This window comes from Phyllostomus hastatus, unplaced genomic scaffold (genome assembly GCF_019186645.2).
Source record: "Phyllostomus hastatus isolate PE091 unplaced genomic scaffold, TTU_PhHast_1.1 phas_contig_40, whole genome shotgun sequence".
Classification (NCBI taxonomy): Eukaryota; Metazoa; Chordata; class Mammalia; order Chiroptera; family Phyllostomidae; genus Phyllostomus; species Phyllostomus hastatus.
This window is the reverse complement of record NW_025333872.1, coordinates 64,131,736-64,152,856: the sequence shown is the minus strand read 5'-3', so window position 1 is coordinate 64,152,856 and position 21,121 is coordinate 64,131,736. Positions and strand designations below refer to the sequence as shown.

Genomic DNA, 21,121 nt, shown 5'->3' with positions numbered 1-21,121 from the left:
AGCAACAGCTGGCTTCAGTGAGCCCCAGACCCAGCACTAGCAGCAGCCAGCCTAGATTCACAGCTTGGCTTTCTCTGGGAAACCTCCAAGTTCAGCGCAAATGGCAACCATCTCAGATAGCTTTATAGCTCAGACAGGGTACTCTGGGAAAAATATAGGTGGGGACTGACCCTGGCCTGCACCACCTTGGAAACCCCAGTGCCTGCACATCCAGCGGACAGCTACAGACCACACTGGAGCAGCACCACCCTGCCCCTGCATAGCTTATCCTCTATGGAGGGAGGAAGTTGGTGGTCAGTGATCACAGCCAGTCCTTGTAGCTGGTTGGCCTGGGTAAATCTCTCCTATTAATCTGCCAAGGGTCAACTACAAGAGGAGGGTGTACTCAGCCCACATGAAGGGTATACCTCAAGTACCCAGCATGGGTGATAGTGGAGGCTGTGCCACTGGACCCTACAGGACACCTACTACATTAGGCCACACACATTACTAAGACAGAGTCAAAGCAGCTCTACCTAATACATAGAAACAAACACAGGGAGGCTACCAAAATGAGGAGACAAAGAAATATGGATCAAATGAAAGAACAGATCAAAACTCCAGAAAAAGGGTTAAACGAAGTGGAGATAAGCAATCTGTCAGATGCGTAGTTGAAAACACTGGTTATGAGGATGCTTAAGGAACTTACTAAGGACCTCAGCAGCATAAAAAAGCTCTAGTCAAAAATGAAGGTTACACTACTTGAAATAAAGAACAATTAAAAAGAAACAACAGTAAAGTGGATGAAGGTGAGAATCAAACCAATGATTTGGAACATGAGGAAGAAATAAACAACTGATCAGAACAACAAGAAGAAAAAGGAATCCAAAAATATGATGATAGTATAAGCATCCTCTGGGACAACTTCAAGAGGTCCAACATTTGCACCATAGGAGTACCAGAAGAAGGAAAGAAAGAGCAAGAAATTGGGAATTTATTTGAAAAAAAAATAATGAAAGGAAACTTCCCTAATTTGGCAAAGGAAGTAGACATGCAAGTCCAAAAAGCACAGAGATTCCCAAACAAGATGGATGCAAAGAGACCCACTCCAAGACACATCATAATTAAAATGCCAAAGGTTGAAGATAAAAAGAGAATCTTAGAAGCAGCAAGAGAAAAGTAGTTACCTACAAGGAAGTTTTCATATGACTACCAGCTGATTTCTCAAAGGAAACTTTACAGGCTAGAAGGGATTGGTAAGAAATATTCAAAGTCATGAAAAGCAGAGATCTACAGCTAATATTGTTCTACCCAGCAAAGCTATCATTCAGAGTCAAAGTGCAGATAAAGAACTTCCCAGATAAAAGAAGCTAAAGCAGCTCATCATCACAAAACCATTATTATACGAAATATTAAAGGGACTTATTTAAGAAAAAGAAGAAGATCAAAACCATGAACAATAAAATAGGAAAAAATATTTTCTATCAACAACTGAATCTAAAAACCAAACTAAGCAAACAAGAAGAAGAGAGACAGAGTCATGGATACAGAGAGCGTTTTGATGGTTTCCTGGTGGGAGAGGGGTGTGGGGGAATGGGTAAAGAGGTGGGAGATTAGGAAGTACAAAGAGGTAGCTACACAGTAAGCAAGGAGAGGTTAAGTCCAGTATAGGAAACAGAGTAGCCTGAGAACTAACATGCATGACCCGTGGACATGAACAATGGTGGGGGGGTGCCTGAGGGAGTGGGGTGCTGTGTGGAGGGGGCAAAGGGGAAAAGTCAGGACAATTGTAATAGCATAATCAATAAAATATAATTAAAATAAATAAATACATTTTTATTAAGATTTATTTAGAGCCTTTCTTTGACTGAATTGTCCATTATCTCTAATGTTCCTGCACTCAGTATTTCACTTGAAATGTGGCTCAAATAAACCCAAAGAATACTGCTGCAACCCCAACAGCCTAAACTTGTTCCCACTGCTAGGAAACACTGAAATATTTATTTTTCGTTGTTGTAGAAAAAGAGAAGTTATGGTAAGAAGGATGACTCTGGAGTCAACACAGAGAAGATGTCCGGGAAGGCTCAGTGTTTAACAGCTCCTTCCTGGCTTTCCTCCACTATTAGCGGAAATGTGTTTTTTCCATTTCACTCTGCTGAACTAATTGAATACAGCCATGTAAAGAATTCTATAGGTAAGTAAGTGTCCTCTTAAAAAAAAATGCCCTAGGGAGGCTGAGGATGAGGCTCTCACACATTAGGGTGAAGGAGTTGGGTCAGATTCCAGGAACGGCCAGCCTTCCCAGAGGGCCCCAGGAGCAATCAAGAAGGCTCCGATGTAAACACAAAGGAAAGCCTTCCCGGCCTGTGGTTTGAGCCCCATCCTCTGTGTGAAGGCGCCTCTTCCTGATTCCGTTCTGGTCTCCTCAGATCCAGGAAGTAAGCTGACCCCGGATGAACCCCAGAAGGGCCCTGGGTGTTTACTTTAGGGACTCCTTCTTCCTCAGCTGCAATGCTTCCTTCTGTGTTTTTTCCTGAACACCACACAATCATGTGTGGGAACAGAAGTTCAATGACCGCATGTGCACTGGTTCCCCCACAGCAAAACAACACAGATAAAAACAACTGCTCCCTGCAGATTCGGGAATCCTAATGAGTGAGAGAGTCTGTATTAGCTTACGGTTTCCTCCTCTCGCAGTCCAGAAAGTCAGTGCAAAATCACAGAGCCGGAAGGGAGAAGGAACCTTGAAAGAATTCTGGATTTTGTGTCTGCTCACACCAACACAGAAATAGGAAAACCTATTCAAATAACTGTATGGAATGTGAAGCAAAATTTTCCTAATTCATTAATGATTCAGAATTCTGTATTGTTTTTTTTTTGCATTGAAATTTAATTTCAAATTATACAAAGCAACTTCACATGTATTAAGCTCAATTGATATCGCAGAAGTTATTGAGAATATAATGGTTACCATTATTCAATAGTTTTACTAATTTTTCTTCAACACTAAAATAAAATACAAGTTAACCTTTTTAGTATCCTATATTTACAAAAGAAGCATTCAGATGTATATAAACACAGACAAGAGATTCCAAAAAAACAGATTTAAAGCCAAAGTCCCCTTTTTCATTCATTTTGAAAGGGGCAGCGCCCATCAAATCTAGGCCACAGCCTGAGGCCTTCCTGAAATAGCACCTGAGTCTCAATAGAGAAAAAACATAAAACTCATAAAAAGACAAAGATCCTCAAAAGTCAGGGTCAAGCTAACATTTAAAACTTTGGTGCCTAAGCAATCACTTTATGCATGAACATATATAATACATATATAAAATTTCATTTATATATAGTACATATATGTGTGTATATGTATACGCATGCATATAAATATATATATGAGGTATGTCCAGAAGGCATCCCACCATGTAATAATGACAAATAGAGACATTTATTGAAGAAGATACGAGAAACATTGTACATAGGACGATGACACCTCAGTCCCCTTCAAAGTAGGCACCTTGGTACCTCACACAGTTCTTTCAGTCACCATCAGCTGCCCCATCGTATTTTCCTCATTCTTATCGATAGTCTGAAATCTCTTCCCTTTCAAAGGTGATTTTAGTTTTGGGAAAGCCAGAAGTTGCAGTGTGCCAAGTCTGGGCTGCAGGGGTGCTGAGTCACCTGGATGACTTGATGTTTCGCCAAAATACACTGCATGAGATGTGACGCATGAGCTGGAGTGTTGTTGTGATGAAGCTGCCGATCAACAGCTGCTCATAGCTGTGGGCTTTTGAATCATCCAAATAGTTTCCATGGAGGAATGTTTAAGCTTAACTCAAAATCTGATACAGATTCATTGCTCTAGTTGCTCAGTCAATTTGAAGGCCACGCAATACATATGCTCACTCAATGGCATCTACTGCCCCCACTGACCAGTACAGTGAAGTTGTTACTGTACACACATGTGCATTCCAGTCCACTCTCCTTGGCTGCCAATTTACATCAACGTCACACAAACCATTCTCATTTTATTAACAATGGCTGGGCAGACCTCATTATATATAATGTTTGGTTGAGTAAGGATTTTAGATTCTAAAGGCACCTGCAAGCTTTTAGATATTAACTTTGACACAAATTTAGAACTACTTTGACTATGAATGTTCAGATAGTGTATAAAAAAACAGTTTAGGGCCCCTTGTTGTAAAAAATCCCACCCAGAGGGGAAAGCAGATAGGAAGGTCAGGCAGGCGGAGGAGCGTCTTTTCTTTTCTTCTCATACGAGGCGATGAGCCTGCACAGCTGAGTGTGTGGTGTGTCCTTGGTGACGACTGGCTGGCTCTCGTAAGTCACACACCACATTGCTTGCAATGCCTGTGAAAGGACTGCACTGGAACAACCTCTCCAGTTACTCCCAGAGCACCCCGAAACTCAGAACTGCTAGTGGGAGTGCTGTCTTTTCTCCTCTGCCTCCCGCCAGCCAGCCTGCTGGAGGGGAGCTGGGTGTGGGCATGGTGTGCTGACGGTCACCACGACTCCTCTCTGGCATCTCTTGCCAGGTCTTCACTCTACCACTACATCCCTCTGAGCCTGGGGCCTACCTTCCATCACACCCAAGGCTTGCCTTCTTCATGAAGATGCCTAGCAAACTTCTCACCTGACGTCAGCCACTGCATCCCCTCTTCAGCTGTAACAGAGTGAAATGCTCGGTCTCTGACTGCATGGTGTTTAGGCCTGCTTTGTTTCTGGGGCCTTCAAGCTAAAAGCTCCTGCTTTGCCTTGCATATAAAAAGCTCATCTTTAGAGGAATTCTGCCTGATGCTTGAGCTTTAAAAACATAGCCCTCCTACTTCCCCTTCCCTTGACATAAAAAAGAAGCCTGAATTCTGTACTTTCTTAAGGTAGATTTGAGGGTTAGGTCTCCCATCTTCTTGGTTGGCACCTTCTCAACCCATAAACCTTTGCTTACTCCAAAGTCTGAGTTTTGGCCTTTGGAAACATCACGCTAGCAGCTTTGGGTGGTAACTTGGTGAGCTTAGGCCAACATCCCCAAACCCAGAAATTAGTTTTTATCTCAAAGTTTACTTGTGAGTTCATAAATTGGTTCTTTGAAACATAAAATACATATTCTTATAAAAATAATGTTATCACCTGTGTTCAGAATCCCTATTTGACCCACAATATTACTAAACTATAATACATTCAAATAAAAAGTAGTAGGGAGAGAAAGAAATGATTGTATAACTTCCTCAAAATGACATCAGAGTCACTGTATTTATACTAACTTGGAAACCCATCTACTCTCTGTGTTGTGACTTTTTTACCAGATAAGATAGTCTACAATCTATTGTGAGAATGGAACAGTCAAATGTGATCATGTTCTTTCTGCATGCAAGAAGGGGCTGGAGCTAAATGGTGGGGACAGGAGAGTGATGCCCAACTAGCCAGTGGGAGAAGACATAGGTCCTCATCTACTTTTTCCTGCTTTGGGATCCTCAACTGCCTATAGCCTCAGTTTTGTGCTGTATCCTCAGAACCAATTCCATGTGACAATGTATCAAAATAACCAGAGTTGCAGTAGTGGGGAGATATTTCCAAGGGCAGATAGAGAGTGAAGGAGAAAGATAAACAAAGTGGCTAGAGGAGTACTTTTCCCTCACTAGGCATCCTTCCAAGGGGGGCCTTCCTCTGAACCATGCCTGTTTATAATGTGGACATCTGGACCACGGGGGGGGGGGGGCTATATTTAGTCCTAGGGGCTCCAGTTTCCACTCCAGAAGTTGAGAGAACCCGAAAGCTTTAAAGGCTGAGGCTGAAACACTTAAAGTAACTGACATATTCTTATGAAGCTACAAGAGCAGAGAATAACACCAAAGAGAACAGTTCACAACATTAACAAAAGTCCTCTTTCTTTGCTTCCCAACTATTATTTACCATGAAGAGATTGTCTCTAGGAATCTTCTGGGGAGCTCTGTAGTAAAAGTGGATTTATTTCAGTACCATAATCTCCCTTCAGTATCTTCAGTAATGTTGGAGATTAACCAATAAATCACTGAAACTGAAAAAGCTAAAAAGGAATACATTTTTTGTTCTCTCCCACTGAGGCAAGTAGAGATACTCCTCTGCCTGGGGACTTCAGATGGGTCCTCTTTCAATGTACTTGTCAGCATAACCAGTGAGCTTTTTTCTTGCTGCATTTACCTTCCACACAGACACCATAAATTCTGCTCTAACACACATATTCTTCTCAGTTGACAAACCCTTTGTATCTATCACATGCCTGCTGCTCTTTCAAAATTGTGAGCTGATGATGCCTTCACATTACCTTCCACTCAAAACAACAGGCAAAGTACTTACTCCCTGGAGAGCACGCCATTGGCCAGGATCCCTTTGTAGCGACTTATCCCTTTGCGCTGAAGCACGCTGATCTGACCTCCCAGTTCATCTGCAATTATTCCGGCATGGACGGCCGCTTTGCACAATAAAGAGTTCTGAAACAAGGCAACGCTGTCACTCATAGCTTACTCAAGAATACCTTTAAAATATAGTGCAAGTTTTCCACTGTGTTTTAACTTGTGGTCAGGATCCCTAACTGACCCATGACATTGCTTAACTATAATTCATTTAAATAAAAAGTAAAATGGGAGGGGGAAAAAGCATTCAGAGAGAACTATCTCAATGACATCAGAGGCACCACAGTATGCTGATTAATTTGGGATCCTACTCACCAGGTAGTTAAGAAGGTAATATATAGCAGTAGTGTTTCCCCAGTGAATAACGCCTCCTGGTGGCCGTGCCCTAGTGTAGTTACCCCCCCACACCGACTCTGAACTGGCCTTGTGGCTTGTCTGGTGCTGCTGCATGTGTCACTGAGGCCATCTTTGGCCCTCTGGCCCTCGGTGTCCTGCCACATGGCTACAGCTGCAGGAGCAGTTCTAGGCAAGGGGAGCTGAAGAGCAGACCAGCCCAGACTGCTGACCCACAAACTCAGCAGCAAATGAAAGGGCTGTTATTTTAAGCCACTGAGTTTTGGAGTGGCAAAAATAGATAACTGTTCAGCAGAAATAGACAACAGATCAGTTTCTTACGTGTGGTTTGCCAGATGTACATACTGAGGATCATTTGAGAAGGTGAACCTTCCACACCACAGTTTATTTTATGATTAATTTAGAGATTTAAGAAGGTATAAAAAACCAAAATAGTAATGTCAAATCATGCAGACCCTGCTGTCTTGTGTGACAACCCAAGCAGGAGCACCTGACTGGCTGTGTAGCAGGGGGCCCTGCGGTTGAAACTGGCCTGCTGGAAAGGGGCTGGAGGGAGGACTGGAACTTTCCAAAGTGTTTCCTAGGTCCTAGGACCCCATGAGCACAGACCTATGTGGGAGGATGATTAGACAGTCAGCCCAGGACTGAGGTGCTGAGAAGCATCATTTTTTAAATAAGCTTTAGCAATGCTCCACTTCTCCAGGATGGCTAATGCCAAAAAGAGAAAAGCAGCTCATGAACTTGCATCTCAGTAACTGGACTTCCTCCTCCAGTTCCTCCTTGTGTTAATGGCAGGCTGTTCACCTTATTCCAGCAGAAAAATTCACTTACATTTAGGTTACAATATTAGGAGGACCCATGAGACCAATCATATTTTCTAATTAACATGGCTGCAATAAAATTGAGAATGTTTGTGATCTTTGACTTAGCTCAAATATCTAGTAGATTAGAGTTTGCAAAGTGAATCATTTTGGCAATAACCGTTGTCATAGCCAAAAAAAGAGGGGAAAGATTTTATGACAGAGGACGTGAGAACACTAAAATAAAACACAGATGCAGATACTATCCTTCTTGATTTTGGAAAACAATAATAAGAATTAGAAAAAGAGGAAATGATAGTGCTCTTTAAACTAAATAGGCAGCTTGCATTTTTATTTTCCCTAAAATTTCTTTTCTTAAAAAGATCTCTTATCACTGCTTTAGACTCTCCGGGTACAACATGGAGGAGCCAGTTGTTTGTAATGGAAAAGTCCCGGATTTAAACTCAGCTATTTAGTTCATCATCCTGGCTCTGTGTCTAACCCCACCAGGTGTGCTCAAGTCACTTCACTGCTCAGGGTTTGGCTTCCCCCTTCATCTACACAATGGAAAGGCTAGACTGGATCATATCTGGCAGCGATTTTCAACTGGTGTGTCGCAAGAATTTTTAAAACTTGCAATTCCGGACTATTTAATCTATTAAACTTGCAATACCTGACTAATAATCTATTTAGTCAGGGACACTGCCCGCTTTTCCCTTAGATTGTCAAATTAAAAAAAAAAAAACAACAATAGCCATCTGGTGTGAATGAATCAAAATTATACCTATTTTTTGGTCAGCTTGACAAAAAAATACAATGTAGTTTTTGGTGTTCTACAGAATTTTAGTAAGTAGTTTATTGTGTCATGAGATGAAAAAGGTTGAAAATCGCTGATGTCTGGCATTTTTTCGAGTGGTCTGTCACCTTGTGGTCCTGGAGGGCGACCTATGAACCTAGTGTAGGGTGTGCGCAGACCTGCTTATCTCTTTCAGCCCTGGAATGCAAGGCAAACTGGCATCTCTGACAGACAAATAGTTGTGATAACTACATCTGGCACTTTCAGGGGCTGGAAGTCTCACTGCTTCTTGAGACATCCGATTCCATTTTGCACTGTTCCATGATTGCTCACATGCAGCTGAAATTGGCCTCCCTGTAACTTTCACCCACTGATCCTAGTTCTGCTGTTTGGGACAACACAGAATGAATCAATTCCTTTTCCATGATTGCTTTTTAGGACAACATGTTTCTCCCCTGAGATACCTGTTTCCCATCAATAGCTTCTCTGGTAACTTATTTGGTAAGTTCTTTCATCCTGCCCTATAGGATATGCTTTGGTTTTGCAAAGATGCTTCCAGAAAAAGACTTGCTACTGCTGAACACATTTCCTAAGATACAGGAACCATAAGACAGCCTCCAAAATAATCTCCAGGTATTCCCCTATGTGTAATCCCTTTGGGTGTGGTAGGAACTGTGGCCTTCTGCTAACTAATAGAATATAGCAGAAGCGATGGACACCACTCCCATGCTAACATTACATAAGATTGTAACCTGTCTTGCGAGGAGACTCCCTTGTTAGAGAACTCTCCCTGCCTGGCTTTGAAGAAGCAAGTAGTGATGTGGGGGAGGCCTACAAGGCAAGGAGCTGAGGGCAGCCTCTAGCAAAACCCTGGGAGAAACTGAGCTCCTCCATCTAACCATCTGTAAGTAACCGGATGCCGCCAACACCATGGTAGCTTAGAAGAAAATGTTTCCCCAGTCCAGTCTCAGATGAGACTACAGGCCTGGCTGACACCGTGGGTGCACCCATTTGACAATGAAGCAGAGAACTCCTCTGAGCATGCCCAGACTAGCGGCTCACAGAACACAGGAGAGACCACATGTATTGTTCTAAGTTTCTGTGTTTGTGGTGATGTTGTTATTTAGCAATAGATATCTAATATGCCCTTGATATTTCAAAAAAGGCATTGATTAGACCTCTTTGAATGGGATTAGTTTCCAAAATACAAATTTTCCCTCCAGAAAAATCATTCTAAAAGCAAATGGTGTAAAACCAGCAAGTGAGTCAAATAGGAAGCCCGCTTGTAGTGCTTGCAAATCGTGTACTTAGGTCTCCTACGCAGCAAACCCGTTCCACTGAGAAAGAAAGCTGTCACAAGGAGGCAAGATAAACAGCTAAGTAAGAAAAATGATGCCATTTCTCTAATTGTACACACTTCTTACGTTTCTTGCGTGGTACAGGAAATAATCAAGACAAACTTTCTTTTGCTGGCGGGGAACTATACTTTTTTTATTTCTCTTAGTTAATTTCCTGAAGTCATTTAGGAATAGCCTATTCCAAGTATATCTTCAAACTGAGGTAGCATAAACCATTTTAAGGTCCAAACAATTTATAGGCCAAATGAATATCCTGTGTCACTCTTGTAAATAAAGACAATACGTGAAAAAGGAAATAAAGACCAAAATAACAAAGGCCACTGCTTCCAGAGTCAGGATGTGCTAAAAGCAAAAACCAAAGCCAGGTCTTTCCCACCCTGCTGGAGATGAATTACCAAACTTCTGGAACATGTATGTTTTCCCGGTGCTTGCAGACACACGCCGATAATTCTTAGAAAAAAGTGCCATCACATTTCTAAGAACTCAAGCAAATTCCTATAAACCTAACTATTTTAAACAGCGATGTAACATTTTAAAAATTAGATCTTGGATTTCCAGGACAGTAATCTGTAAATAGTAAGAAATGAAAGATTGTATATCTGGAGACAAGTCACATACTTTATAAAAATGATATCTTGTGAATTTACTTTTCTCTGGGAAAGATGTATACAACCCAGAAAGTCTCATTAGACATAAGAAGTTGCGGTGCAAGGAGGGAGGGGAATAACATAAGAACAAGACAGAAAGCTTCTTCGGTCCCAGACACAATGTCACTATTCTGTGATATGAGTGTTCATGCCCTTGGCTATTATTACATGAATCAAATGGAGCGTTAAAATAAAGAAATGAACCATAACAAAAAGATGGTCTCTTATCAAAACTGGATAGAATTCTATTCTTAGGTGTTAAAAAGAGTTTTTTTTTTTCATTTTACCATTTCATTTACAGTATGCTTAATGGGAAATGCTAAAAATAGGAATGAATACATGAATAACCTTGGTTTTTATGGTTAATTTATTCCATTAATTCTTAGAAAAGAGAGAACTGTGTAGCTAACTACAGAGTTCTATATCTTTCTTGGCTTCGCTTTGTAGTGAATTCAGGCAGAGCAACAGCACTCACTCTTTTCAGTTCCCTCCCTGATGTCAAATTACCCTGGATCACTTACATCTCTATATCCATCCACCGCGTTCCCAAAAATGTCTCCTGCTATGTCTCTACAACCAGCTGGGCAGAATTTGCTAAAAAAAAAAAAAAAAAAGAAAAGAAAAAAGAAAAAGAAAGAAAGAATTTATATTTTATTAAATGATACTTAAATTTAAAAGTATACTTAAAACCATTTTCTCTGCTCTATAGAACACTTTGATGACAAACCAGAAACCCAATTTATGAAAATGCAGATTACTCTAAAATATTACTCTGAAAGCAAGTTTTACACAATAATTTCTGTAATAAGTTGTTGTTTTATATAAGGATTTGTTATAAAACCTTTTAAATAACGGGCTTCCCTGATGCATCTTAATTGATCCTAAGATGTGCAAAAATACTTTTAAGAAAAAAAAGCAAAATTTCTAAACACTATATATTGCAGGATCTTGTTTTTATAAAAAGATACATTTAAAACATATAAAGCAACAACTTATGTTTTCTACGAACGAAAAGAAGACAAGGAATTAGATCTCTGAATACTAGTGGGATTTTGAGAAACTTTCCCTTTCTGTGGTATTTAACTCTGTAATGCCTTGGTTCACTCTACCAGCACAATCCAATGGAAACATAATGAAAACCACATATGTAAATCTAAATGTTCTAGTAACCACATTTTAAAAAGTAGAAAGAGCCTTAGCTGGTGTGGCCCAGTGGATTAAGCACCAGCCTGAGAACCAAAGGTTTGCTGGTTTGATTCCCAGTCAGGGCACACACCTGGGTTACAGGTCAGGTCAGGTCTCCAGTAGGGGGTGTGCCAGAGGCAACCACAGATTTGATGTTTCTCTCCCTCTCTTTCTCGTTCCCTTCCCCTCTGTCTAAAATAAATTTCTTCCTGGCTGATGTGGCTCAGTGGATGGAACCCTGGCTTGAGAACCAAAGGATCACTGGTTCAATTCCTGCTCAGGGAACATGCCTGGGTTGTAGGTCCCCAGCAGGGGGTGCACAAGAGGCAACCACATATTTGATATTTCTCTCCCTCTCATTCACCCTCCCTTCCCTCTCTAAAAAATAAATAAATAAAATATTTTTAAAAAGTATAAGCAAAAAACTAATATTAATAATATATTCTATTTAACCCAATATATTCAAATTTTATCATTTCCGCATGTGATGAATAGCAAAAATCATCAGTGAGGTATATTTAGCCCTTTTTTTTTTGTACCAAGTCGTAAAAATATGCTGTATATTTTATACTTAGAGCACATCTCAATCTAAACTGGCTACAGTTCAGGTGCTTCATAGCTACACATGGCTAATATTCGACAGTGATGGTCTGCATTAGTTATAAATTACTTTTGTAACCACAAAATAAAGGTATATGTACTTTTTAGCTTTACTGAAGTACATCTGACAAAATTGTGATATATTTAAAGTATACATCATGATGATTTATGTCAGCCATCTAAATAACACATCCACCATCTCACATATTTTTATTTATAAATACAGGTATGTGAGAACATTTAGGTCAATTCTTTTAGCAAATTTCAATTATACAATACATCGGTATCAGCTCTAGTCATCCTGTTACACTTAGATCCTCAGAGCTCACTCTTCTTGAAGCTGGAAGTTTGTACCCTTTTACCAACCTCTCCCTACTTCCCCTACATCCCAGCCCTTAGCAACTACTTTTCCACAAGTTTGACGAAAAAGGGTGTATTTTAAAATTAGGATCCCATCTAGTTAACGGTTATTTTTTAAGAAACTGTCCAGAAACCTTTCGTTGCATATGGTGTGGTTGAGGGGCCTAGGGCAGGGTGACCCATGCCCTGGTACTACCTAGCTAGTTGTTGACCCTGATTAGGCACATAATCCCCCTAAATTCAGTTTCCTCATCTGGAGTTCCTCCAAGAGTCTACATATCAATAGGCTGTGAATGACAACAATACATCTGTGGAAAACAAGTAAAAAGAAAGTCAAAATGCTATAAATAGAACAATGGCAACTTTGAAGATGAAGGGCCCAGTGCCCGTTTCTGTACATGCCGAAGTGCGACAGTGTGTAGTCGGTTTGTTTAAAGAGAATCTACCAGCCCAAACACATTCCAAAATAGCAGTTGCTTTGACTTCATTTCCTCTGTTTCCTCCAGCTGACTTAGCAAATTAGATGAGTAACAACATCTAATTACCAAAACTACCCAAATAAATAACTCACAATTCTTTCCCATGGACCTAATGGAGTCCAGCATTGCAGCAATAATCAAGGAATTAAGAAATGAAAACAACAGGGAATCCTGCTACAGGTTTACAATTCCTTACCCTAACCCATAGAGCCTGACGTATTTCAGAATTCAGGCTTTTTTTTTGGTCACATTAATCAGGTATGGCCACCACCTGAGTTGTAAAGGTGTTTTGACTTTGAAGCCTTTCTGCATTTCGCAGTTGCGAGTGAGGGACGAGGAACCTGTGTTAGTCATCCTACCTCATCTCCCCGTAAACACTGCAGAACCACCGGGCCACAGCTTCAATCCACAATTTTCAACCTTTTCATCTCATGAGACACACAAAGTAATCACTAAAACTCTGCAGCATTTTTTGTTGATCTGACAAAGAAATAGGCATGATTTCTATTCATTCACACTGGACAGCTATTGTCACGCCAGGGCCCCTAACTAAATAGTCAGGCATTGCCTGTAAGTTGCTGGCTTTGGCGATCTGGAACCATAACCTCACTCTGTTGGCCTCAGTATATTCCTTTTGTTAGGGGGACAGAAAACGATCACTAACGCCCAGAGGCCCTGTCACCACGGGCGGGCGCTGCACAGGTAGGGCTGAAAGACCTGAGGGAATGTTGGCAGATATCTCAACATGGGATGCATGGCAACTTTACAGGCATTAATTATTTAATTACTAGTCATTTTTACTTTTGTTTTTTCTCTAGCAGACTTAATAGTAACACTAGAGTTTATTTTGCATATAAAATAATCTCATTTATTAGAATGTCTGAGACGATTAGGACCATGGATTCCTGAGCCTGATGCTGGGTACACTTATTAAGTGTGGAGTCCTGGATAAGTTGCAAAACTTAACTGCTTTGTGCCTGTTTTCGAGGTATAAGAGAACCTGCCTTGCAGGCATGTCGGAACACTCACATGAGCTGCTTATATGCTACATCCAGACACTAAGCACCTGGCACCAAGAGAGCACTCTGAGGAGTTATAGCTGGTGTTAGTGTTGTTGGCAATGATCTCTAGACCAGTGGTTCTCAACTGGGTGTGAATTTTGCCCACAGGGAGATACTTGGCAGTGTCTGGAGACATTCTGGGCCATCACACTGGCACACAGAGGCTAGGAGCCAGGGTTACCGCTGAACATCCAACAGCGCACAGAACAGCACTTCCCAGCAAAGAATCATCCAACCCCAAATACCAATGGTGCCAAGGTTGAGAAATCCTGCTCTAGGCTCTTCTACTTTACAGATGAGGAAATGCACATCAAAGAGATTAAGTGATCTTCCCAGTTAAAGCTGGGATGCAAGTTTTCATCTGCTGTTCTCAGTAGGTTTCCATTTTGTGGGCAAGACAAAGTCAGCATCCTCTGAAAGTTAAAGAATTAACAGAAGTCACTCCTAAAGGCAGGCCAGGTAAAAAATGCGCTCTGGCATGAGAGTAGGACTCAGGGAGCAGCAAACTGCAGCTCCAGGGCGAATCCAGCCTGCTGCTTGTTTTTGTAAACAAAGTTTCATCAGAACACAGCCCTGCTCATTTGTTTACTGATAGTCTATGGCAGCTTTTGCATTACAGTGGCAATGCCAGCTATGTGAATAGATGCAAAAGAGACTGCAATGGTTTGCCAAACCCAGATATTTACTATCTGGCCCCTGACAGAAAAGGCTTGTGGACCTCTGCTACATAAGAAACCATGTCAAACATTCCTTGTGAGTTACAACATGGATAGCGTTTTTAAAAAATTAAGTACAAACAATATCTGGTTTGATGTGAAGGAAAACAACATGTTCACATGTTCACAACATGTGGCTGCAGCGTGGCCAGAACACCGATACTTACCCGTATTCCGTCTTCGAGTAATGGTTAGCTCGTTCCAAACATGTAAGTAAATCTGTCATAAAGACAATTGTAATCAGCGGGCTGAATGGAAGTTAGGATACTCCTGCTGAACAATTTCTTTTAAAATAAAAAAGACGATTTTTAAAAAGCATTTATTCATTATCTAGCTATGCACATTTCTCTGTTTGAAAATCAATCAAAACTGAGCATAATGCCCTCAGGATTCAACAGTTCCCTTCAGTTCTCTTTTCCACCCCCCAGGGCCGTGTTTCAGGGGTTGTCCAGTGAGCGACAACAGAAACCATTTCCAATATAAAAAGCAACATGGGTAGTTACTGTCCACTCTGTGCCTACAAAGATCATGTGTCTGACCTCCCTTCACAGAAGGCAAACAGTTTTAAAGCCCAAAGTGGTTCATAGAGATGGTTCAGGAACATTGTAATTTAACAATTTAGCTAGTAGAGTGACTCAAGAACCACATGTTTACCAAGAGCACGAACAGCCTCTTCACTTTGGTCAGTAAGGACCAAGGACTTAAAACGAGGGTGCTGTTTGGGAATGGAACCAACAGAGATGCTAAGATACCATAGATTTTGATGCATTTATGTCAGCCTAGTATAGTTTTCAAAATATTCCACACTTGCTGCAATAGTTCTTCCTTTCTTTAATCTTTCCAACAGGGAGCAACATATGGTGAACACTGGCCAAGCTGGGACCTGTTGGGATTGGTGAGATTTCACTGGCTGAGTGGGAAATGAACAGTGCCCCCCTTCCCAGAGTACTTCTGCCAGGTGGGAGTGAAAACAGAAACTGGGCACCTCTGTGCCCTGGGCCAACAGAGAGTAGACTGCACGGTAATTCCGCTGGGAAACAAGAGGCTTGGACAGAGCCCAGGTGTCCCTTCTCATCAGTGTTCCTGCTTCCCTTTTCTCCTGCTCAGGGGTCAGCTGCATGGTTAGGGGACTCTGTGCTAGTGACTACATCCTGCTCAGACTCACATGGCCCATGCTGGTGCACTGGGGTGTGTGTGTATGGTGGGAACTGGATAAAAAGCTTGTCCTGTGCTAAGAAATGGGTGGATGGAGGACTACAGAGAATAGCCAGACCTTAGAAGGGTCAGGACAGTAGCCCCAAGGATGGTCCACCCGAAGTTACTAGGAAAATGAGATCAACTATGTTCCACATAGGTCAGTGGCTCAATCTAACGTTCTACAAAACGGTTGCATTCCTCTCTTCCCTCCCATCTTAATTCTGTATCTGAGAGCATTGCTATGTCCAGAGATAGTGATAAGTAGCAAAAGAAATTCTTAGACAGATAAAGGTTTACAGATTTGTGTTGATTCTTCTGCTATACCTGGATGGTCACTGCTGGCATAGGTCAGCAAAAAGCCCCGCCCAGAAGTGTGGGATCCACTCACAAAGCGAACAGTTACTTCACTTGAGTTCAGCAAGAGTACTTTGGGAACATTCATACTTCCACAATATGGTCCTATAAACAAAGCACATTTTGGCACATTTCAAAATTTAGCACAAAGAATTGGCATATGGCACTTTTTCTCTTTAAGGTCAAATTTACCAGACAATACATACGTAAGATTGTAATCATCACTCGACTGGAATTTTGGGTAATATTGAGACTAACAGTGAACCTGATTATACGGACAAGCCAAGGGGGAAAAGCGGCTAACTGGATACATAACAGGCTAGAACTAGTTAATTGTGAACTAGCCAAGAGACAGGTTTGGGGTTTTGTAAAAATAAGACCAACAAAGTTCAGACATATTAGGTAGTGGAGAAAATGATCACAAAAGCGATATTCTAGGGGCCTTCTAAATTTGCTTAAAGTACTGTTTCAATGTTTGTGTCCCCTCAACATGCATGCATTGAACTCTCAGTGCCACCGTGTGATAGTGCCAGGAGGCAGGCCCTCCGGGAGGCGTGCAGGGAGCAAGAGTGGAGCCCTCATGAGATGAGTGCCTTCACAAGGAGGCCCCTGAGAGCTTGCTTGCCCCTCTCCCCTGTGCAGACACAGAGGGAAGGCTATGAACCAGGAAGTGGGCCCTAACCAGCCACTGTACTGATCTGCCAGCACTGTGATCTTGGACTTCCCAGCCTCCAGACTGTGTAAAATAGATGTCTGTTGTTTTTAAGCTATTCAGTCTGTGGTATTTTGTTACTGACCAAAACAGGTAGTAAAGAAAATGTCATCACAAAAAATATACTTTAGGGGCCTCTTGAATTTGCTCAAAGAAACTGACAAATTCCCTTTTTAAAAGGAGGTTCCAGAATCAAAAGAATATTTAATGCATGGTAAACATAGTCTCATGCAGTTTATAGATTTATCTCTCTCTCAGGGTAGCTTTTGGTTAATCCATATAACTTATTTTGATTTGTGAAGTAAATTTCATAATAAAGCAGAATAATTTCTAAAACCTTTTGAAATCCTATAGTAGAAATTATGTAATTAAGAGTATTACATATTATTTCTAGAATAAGTTGCTTAAAAAGCAATAGGGAGCTTAATGACTTTTCAAAGCACAAAATTAGATTTGAAGCTAAACAAAAAAATAAAACACCTTCCTAAGACTACTAAAGTTACAGTTTAGTTTGTAAATTGTTATCTTAAGAGTCATGCATGCAAGACAGTAATTTCTCTGAAAATGGGGATTAGCAAGCAGGCTTTGAAGACAGGTATTTTTCATCGACTTTCCCCAAAATAAAATAGTACGGGAAGAGTCAACAACAACAATAACAGTATCAGCTTAAGGATGGAGGAGGGAAAGAAAAAGACTACCCTAACTCAGCCTGAAGGCAACAGAACACTAGCTAAAACGAACTTAGAGATCAACCTGCTGAAAGATTCAGGTGAGCACCGTGAACTTAACTAAGCATTCCTCTCCTGATACGAGACAGAATTTCTCTTCTGTTCTGTCTTGGTCTCACATCCTGAGATGTGAAAGAGCGAGAGAGAAATGCTGTGTGTTTACCTTCATGCCCCAAATCACTGTTGTTCCCTATGTTTAAATTTCAGCAAAATCTGAATAAAAAAGATGACTTCCCTCTTTAGAGACACTCATCATGTATAATTACTTACATGAGTTAATACTTGGAAATTACTTAGAAGATGACCTAGCACATAATGAGAGCTATGTAAGTACTTGTGAAATAAGTAAGTGAATACACTAAAACAAACAAACAAACAAACAAACAATACTGTCTGTTTTCCTTTGAGACTGTGTCCTGTGCGGTTAGGAAGTTCTCTATCACTTTATTTCCAGCAGCTCATACAGTATCTGGCATGTGGTGGACTTTCAGATACTCTTTGAATTGAAATAAAGTTAAATGTTCTTCCATTTGCAACAGTCTGTTCTTAAAAATCAAATCTGATGATAAAGATACATAAAATATTTCATTCTGCCATTTTAAAATATGAAGAAGTCTGGAGGAGAAGTGTGGAAAAGCAAGAGAGGAAATCATTGGTGTAATAGATACATGGATTTTTATGAACAGTAATAGCACTCACAAGCAGGGTAGGTCGGCAATTTATACTAAATCCATTTTTGTATAATAAAGTAGAATGATAAGTATTTTTGCCCAATTAAAGTGAGTTGGATTACTGCACTTGACTTTTGCAGCTTATTCTGTTTGTTTACCTATGTTTGAAATTTCTTTGTTTTTTGCACAGATAAGTGAAGATACTTGTTTTACAAAGCTAAGAATAAAAATGAAATAATTAGTAAATTGTTGCTATTAATAAATCAAAATATTTTTTAACCACACGTGTCTTTTCCTAGAGGAAATAAAAACATATGTACTCCTTTCCAAATGGTGATGATACTAATTTCTCCTTTAATTTCTATGGAATCCCAATAAGTTCTAAAAAAAAATGAGGTAAACAAGTCTAAATTGATCATCACTGAGGACTTGTTTGGATTTTTATTTTTTGTAGTTAAAATCTATTTGACATATAACATTGTGTGGAATTAAGGTGTAAAACATACTCATTAAACATTTATATATTTTAATATGATCATCATTGTAAGAATGATTTGCATCTCAACCGTGTTACATGATTATCATTTCGAGTGATTGGAATAATTAAGTTCTAGTCTCTTAGGAAGCTTCATGGTTACAACACAACATTGTTTTCTACACTCCCTATACTGTGCATTACATCCCCATGCGAGGGCTCATTTACTACTTGTAGCAAGTTTGTGTCCTAAACTACATCTGTCCTACCCCCCAACCCCTCCTCCCCTGGGGACCACTATTTTATACTGCTTTTTATCAGCGTAGCTTTTTTAGATCCACATATGTGATATCATACAGCACTTGACTTTCTCTGTCTGATCTCACTTAGTATAATAGGCTCAAGGTTCATCCATGTTCTTGAGAATGGCAGGATGTCCTTCTTTCTCATGGCTAAGTAATTAGATAATTTTTCACAGTTTTGTCGTCGTTGAAAGGAAAGGTGGCAACATCGTGTGTATTTTACACAAACAGGTAAGTGTGTATGCCATACTAAATTGTGGTACAATGCAAATAATTTTCTAGGCCAAAAAACACATATAGTAAAACTCTATAATTTGGTTGCATCCTCCCAAATTCATGACAGGCATGCAAATATTTCTGGAAGGAGTTAAAAGAAAGAAAATGTAAGGACACACATTCTTCTAATCACCCTCGCCCTCGGGGCATGAATCCCTGTCACATTCTTGTCAATATGCTGCCAAAATGCTACTGCATTCTGGAGGGAATGGGATGTGTGTACCCTCTCTGTATAAATGCCACCAGTAACACCTGCTCCGACGGACAGGCTCAGCACGGTACCACCATCACAACGGCAGGAGGCAGTTTCAGTCCAGGGTGGGGACAGAAGTCAAGTAATGGCTGCTCTATTGTCTGTGGCAAAACCAAAACCAAAACCAAACAAAATCCCAATCACGGCCTATCTGAAAGTCTGATAGACAAAGATTCCTTTTCACAGACTGGAAGTCAATAATTGCATTCCTGGAGTTAAAAGGGAAAAAGATGAAAATAGAAAAATCTGAGTGTCAGTGAGAGGGAAAAGCAATTCATGGGAACCCCCTGAAGGACCCTACCAGTTTGTCCTAAGCAATGCTCTCGGTTTTCAGCCAGACTCCGTAGGGATGACCTTTTCTTACGAAAGCCTTTCTACACCCACTCTTGCCCAAATGATATAGTTCTCCGTTAGTCCTCTCCATCCTGACTTTTAAAAAAGGGTTTATACTTGCACTTAAACATTCCCAAAGACAGTATTATTAGAAACCCAAATGACAACTTGGTGACTTCTAACTTTGACCACGGTTCTAGTCTCCATCCTGGGCGGTGTTCCTGGGTTGGTAAACCTGCCTCAGTTCACAGTCAGGCTGACCCCCAGCCCTTCTTGAGTGGGTCTTAAGAACTTCAGCAGACCTAAAAGTATGACTCACAGTTCTGCTTCACTACTGCTGGCGCTATGTTATATAGAACTTGGACTTGAAGTCTAAGTCCCACGGTCCCGAATTCCCTCAGACTGGGGCATAGCAGAAAGGCACTTCATCAAGTAGGCACAAAAATCAGGAGAAACAAATACTTCGACCTTTTGTGGAATGTAATTGTAGGCCCGGATTGTGGGAAGAGCTATCAATGATTCCAAACGGAACAGCACTGTGGCATCTGGCACCTGACTTGAGGCCAAGGCCTAACAGACAATGGCCTGATTTCTTGGACAAAAGGAATAAAGGGCCAGGAGCCACAGCTCTGAATACAGCAGGCTGGTTCTTCTCAACATATCCCTTGTTTGGACCCACTGTTCCATGTGCAGGGGAGAGGGGAAACCCTTTATCTTTCCATGTGTGAATAAAAGGAAACTGTCCACCAAGGAAGAATGACCTTTTGCCTGGAGGTAAGCCCCAAGCCCTCTTGCTTCTCTGGCAATTGAAAAATCCAGGCAGCAATTTCTAGTACTGCTCAGTTCTCCATGGATTGTCTGCCTAAGTCTCTACCAGGAGGATCCAAAATTTTGGCGTCTCTACACCACACTGGAAGAAGAGTTGTCTTGGGCCACACATTAAATACATTGCAACACGTAATCACAAAAAAAGTCTCATCATGTTTTAAGTAAATTTACGATTTTGTGTTGGGCCACATTCATAGGTGCATCCTGGGCCACATGTGGCCGGCAGGCCACAGGTTGGACACCTCTGGAC

At 40.9% G+C, this 21,121-nt stretch overlaps 1 protein-coding gene across 1 annotated transcript in view; it reads right to left on the bottom strand.

Annotated features, from left to right (window-relative positions):
* DCBLD1 (discoidin, CUB and LCCL domain containing 1) overlaps positions 1 to 21,121 on the bottom strand; it is a 63,762-nt gene that overhangs the window by 13,165 nt on the left and 29,476 nt on the right. The window contains exons 3-6 of the mRNA XM_045843121.1: positions 16,264 to 16,398; positions 14,910 to 14,961; positions 10,863 to 10,935; positions 6,331 to 6,464 (exon numbers count right to left, since the gene is read on the bottom strand). Coding sequence (XP_045699077.1) covers positions 6,331 to 6,464; positions 10,863 to 10,935; positions 14,910 to 14,961; positions 16,264 to 16,398 — 394 coding nt within the window. The remainder of the gene's footprint in view (positions 1 to 6,330; positions 6,465 to 10,862; positions 10,936 to 14,909; positions 14,962 to 16,263; positions 16,399 to 21,121) is intronic.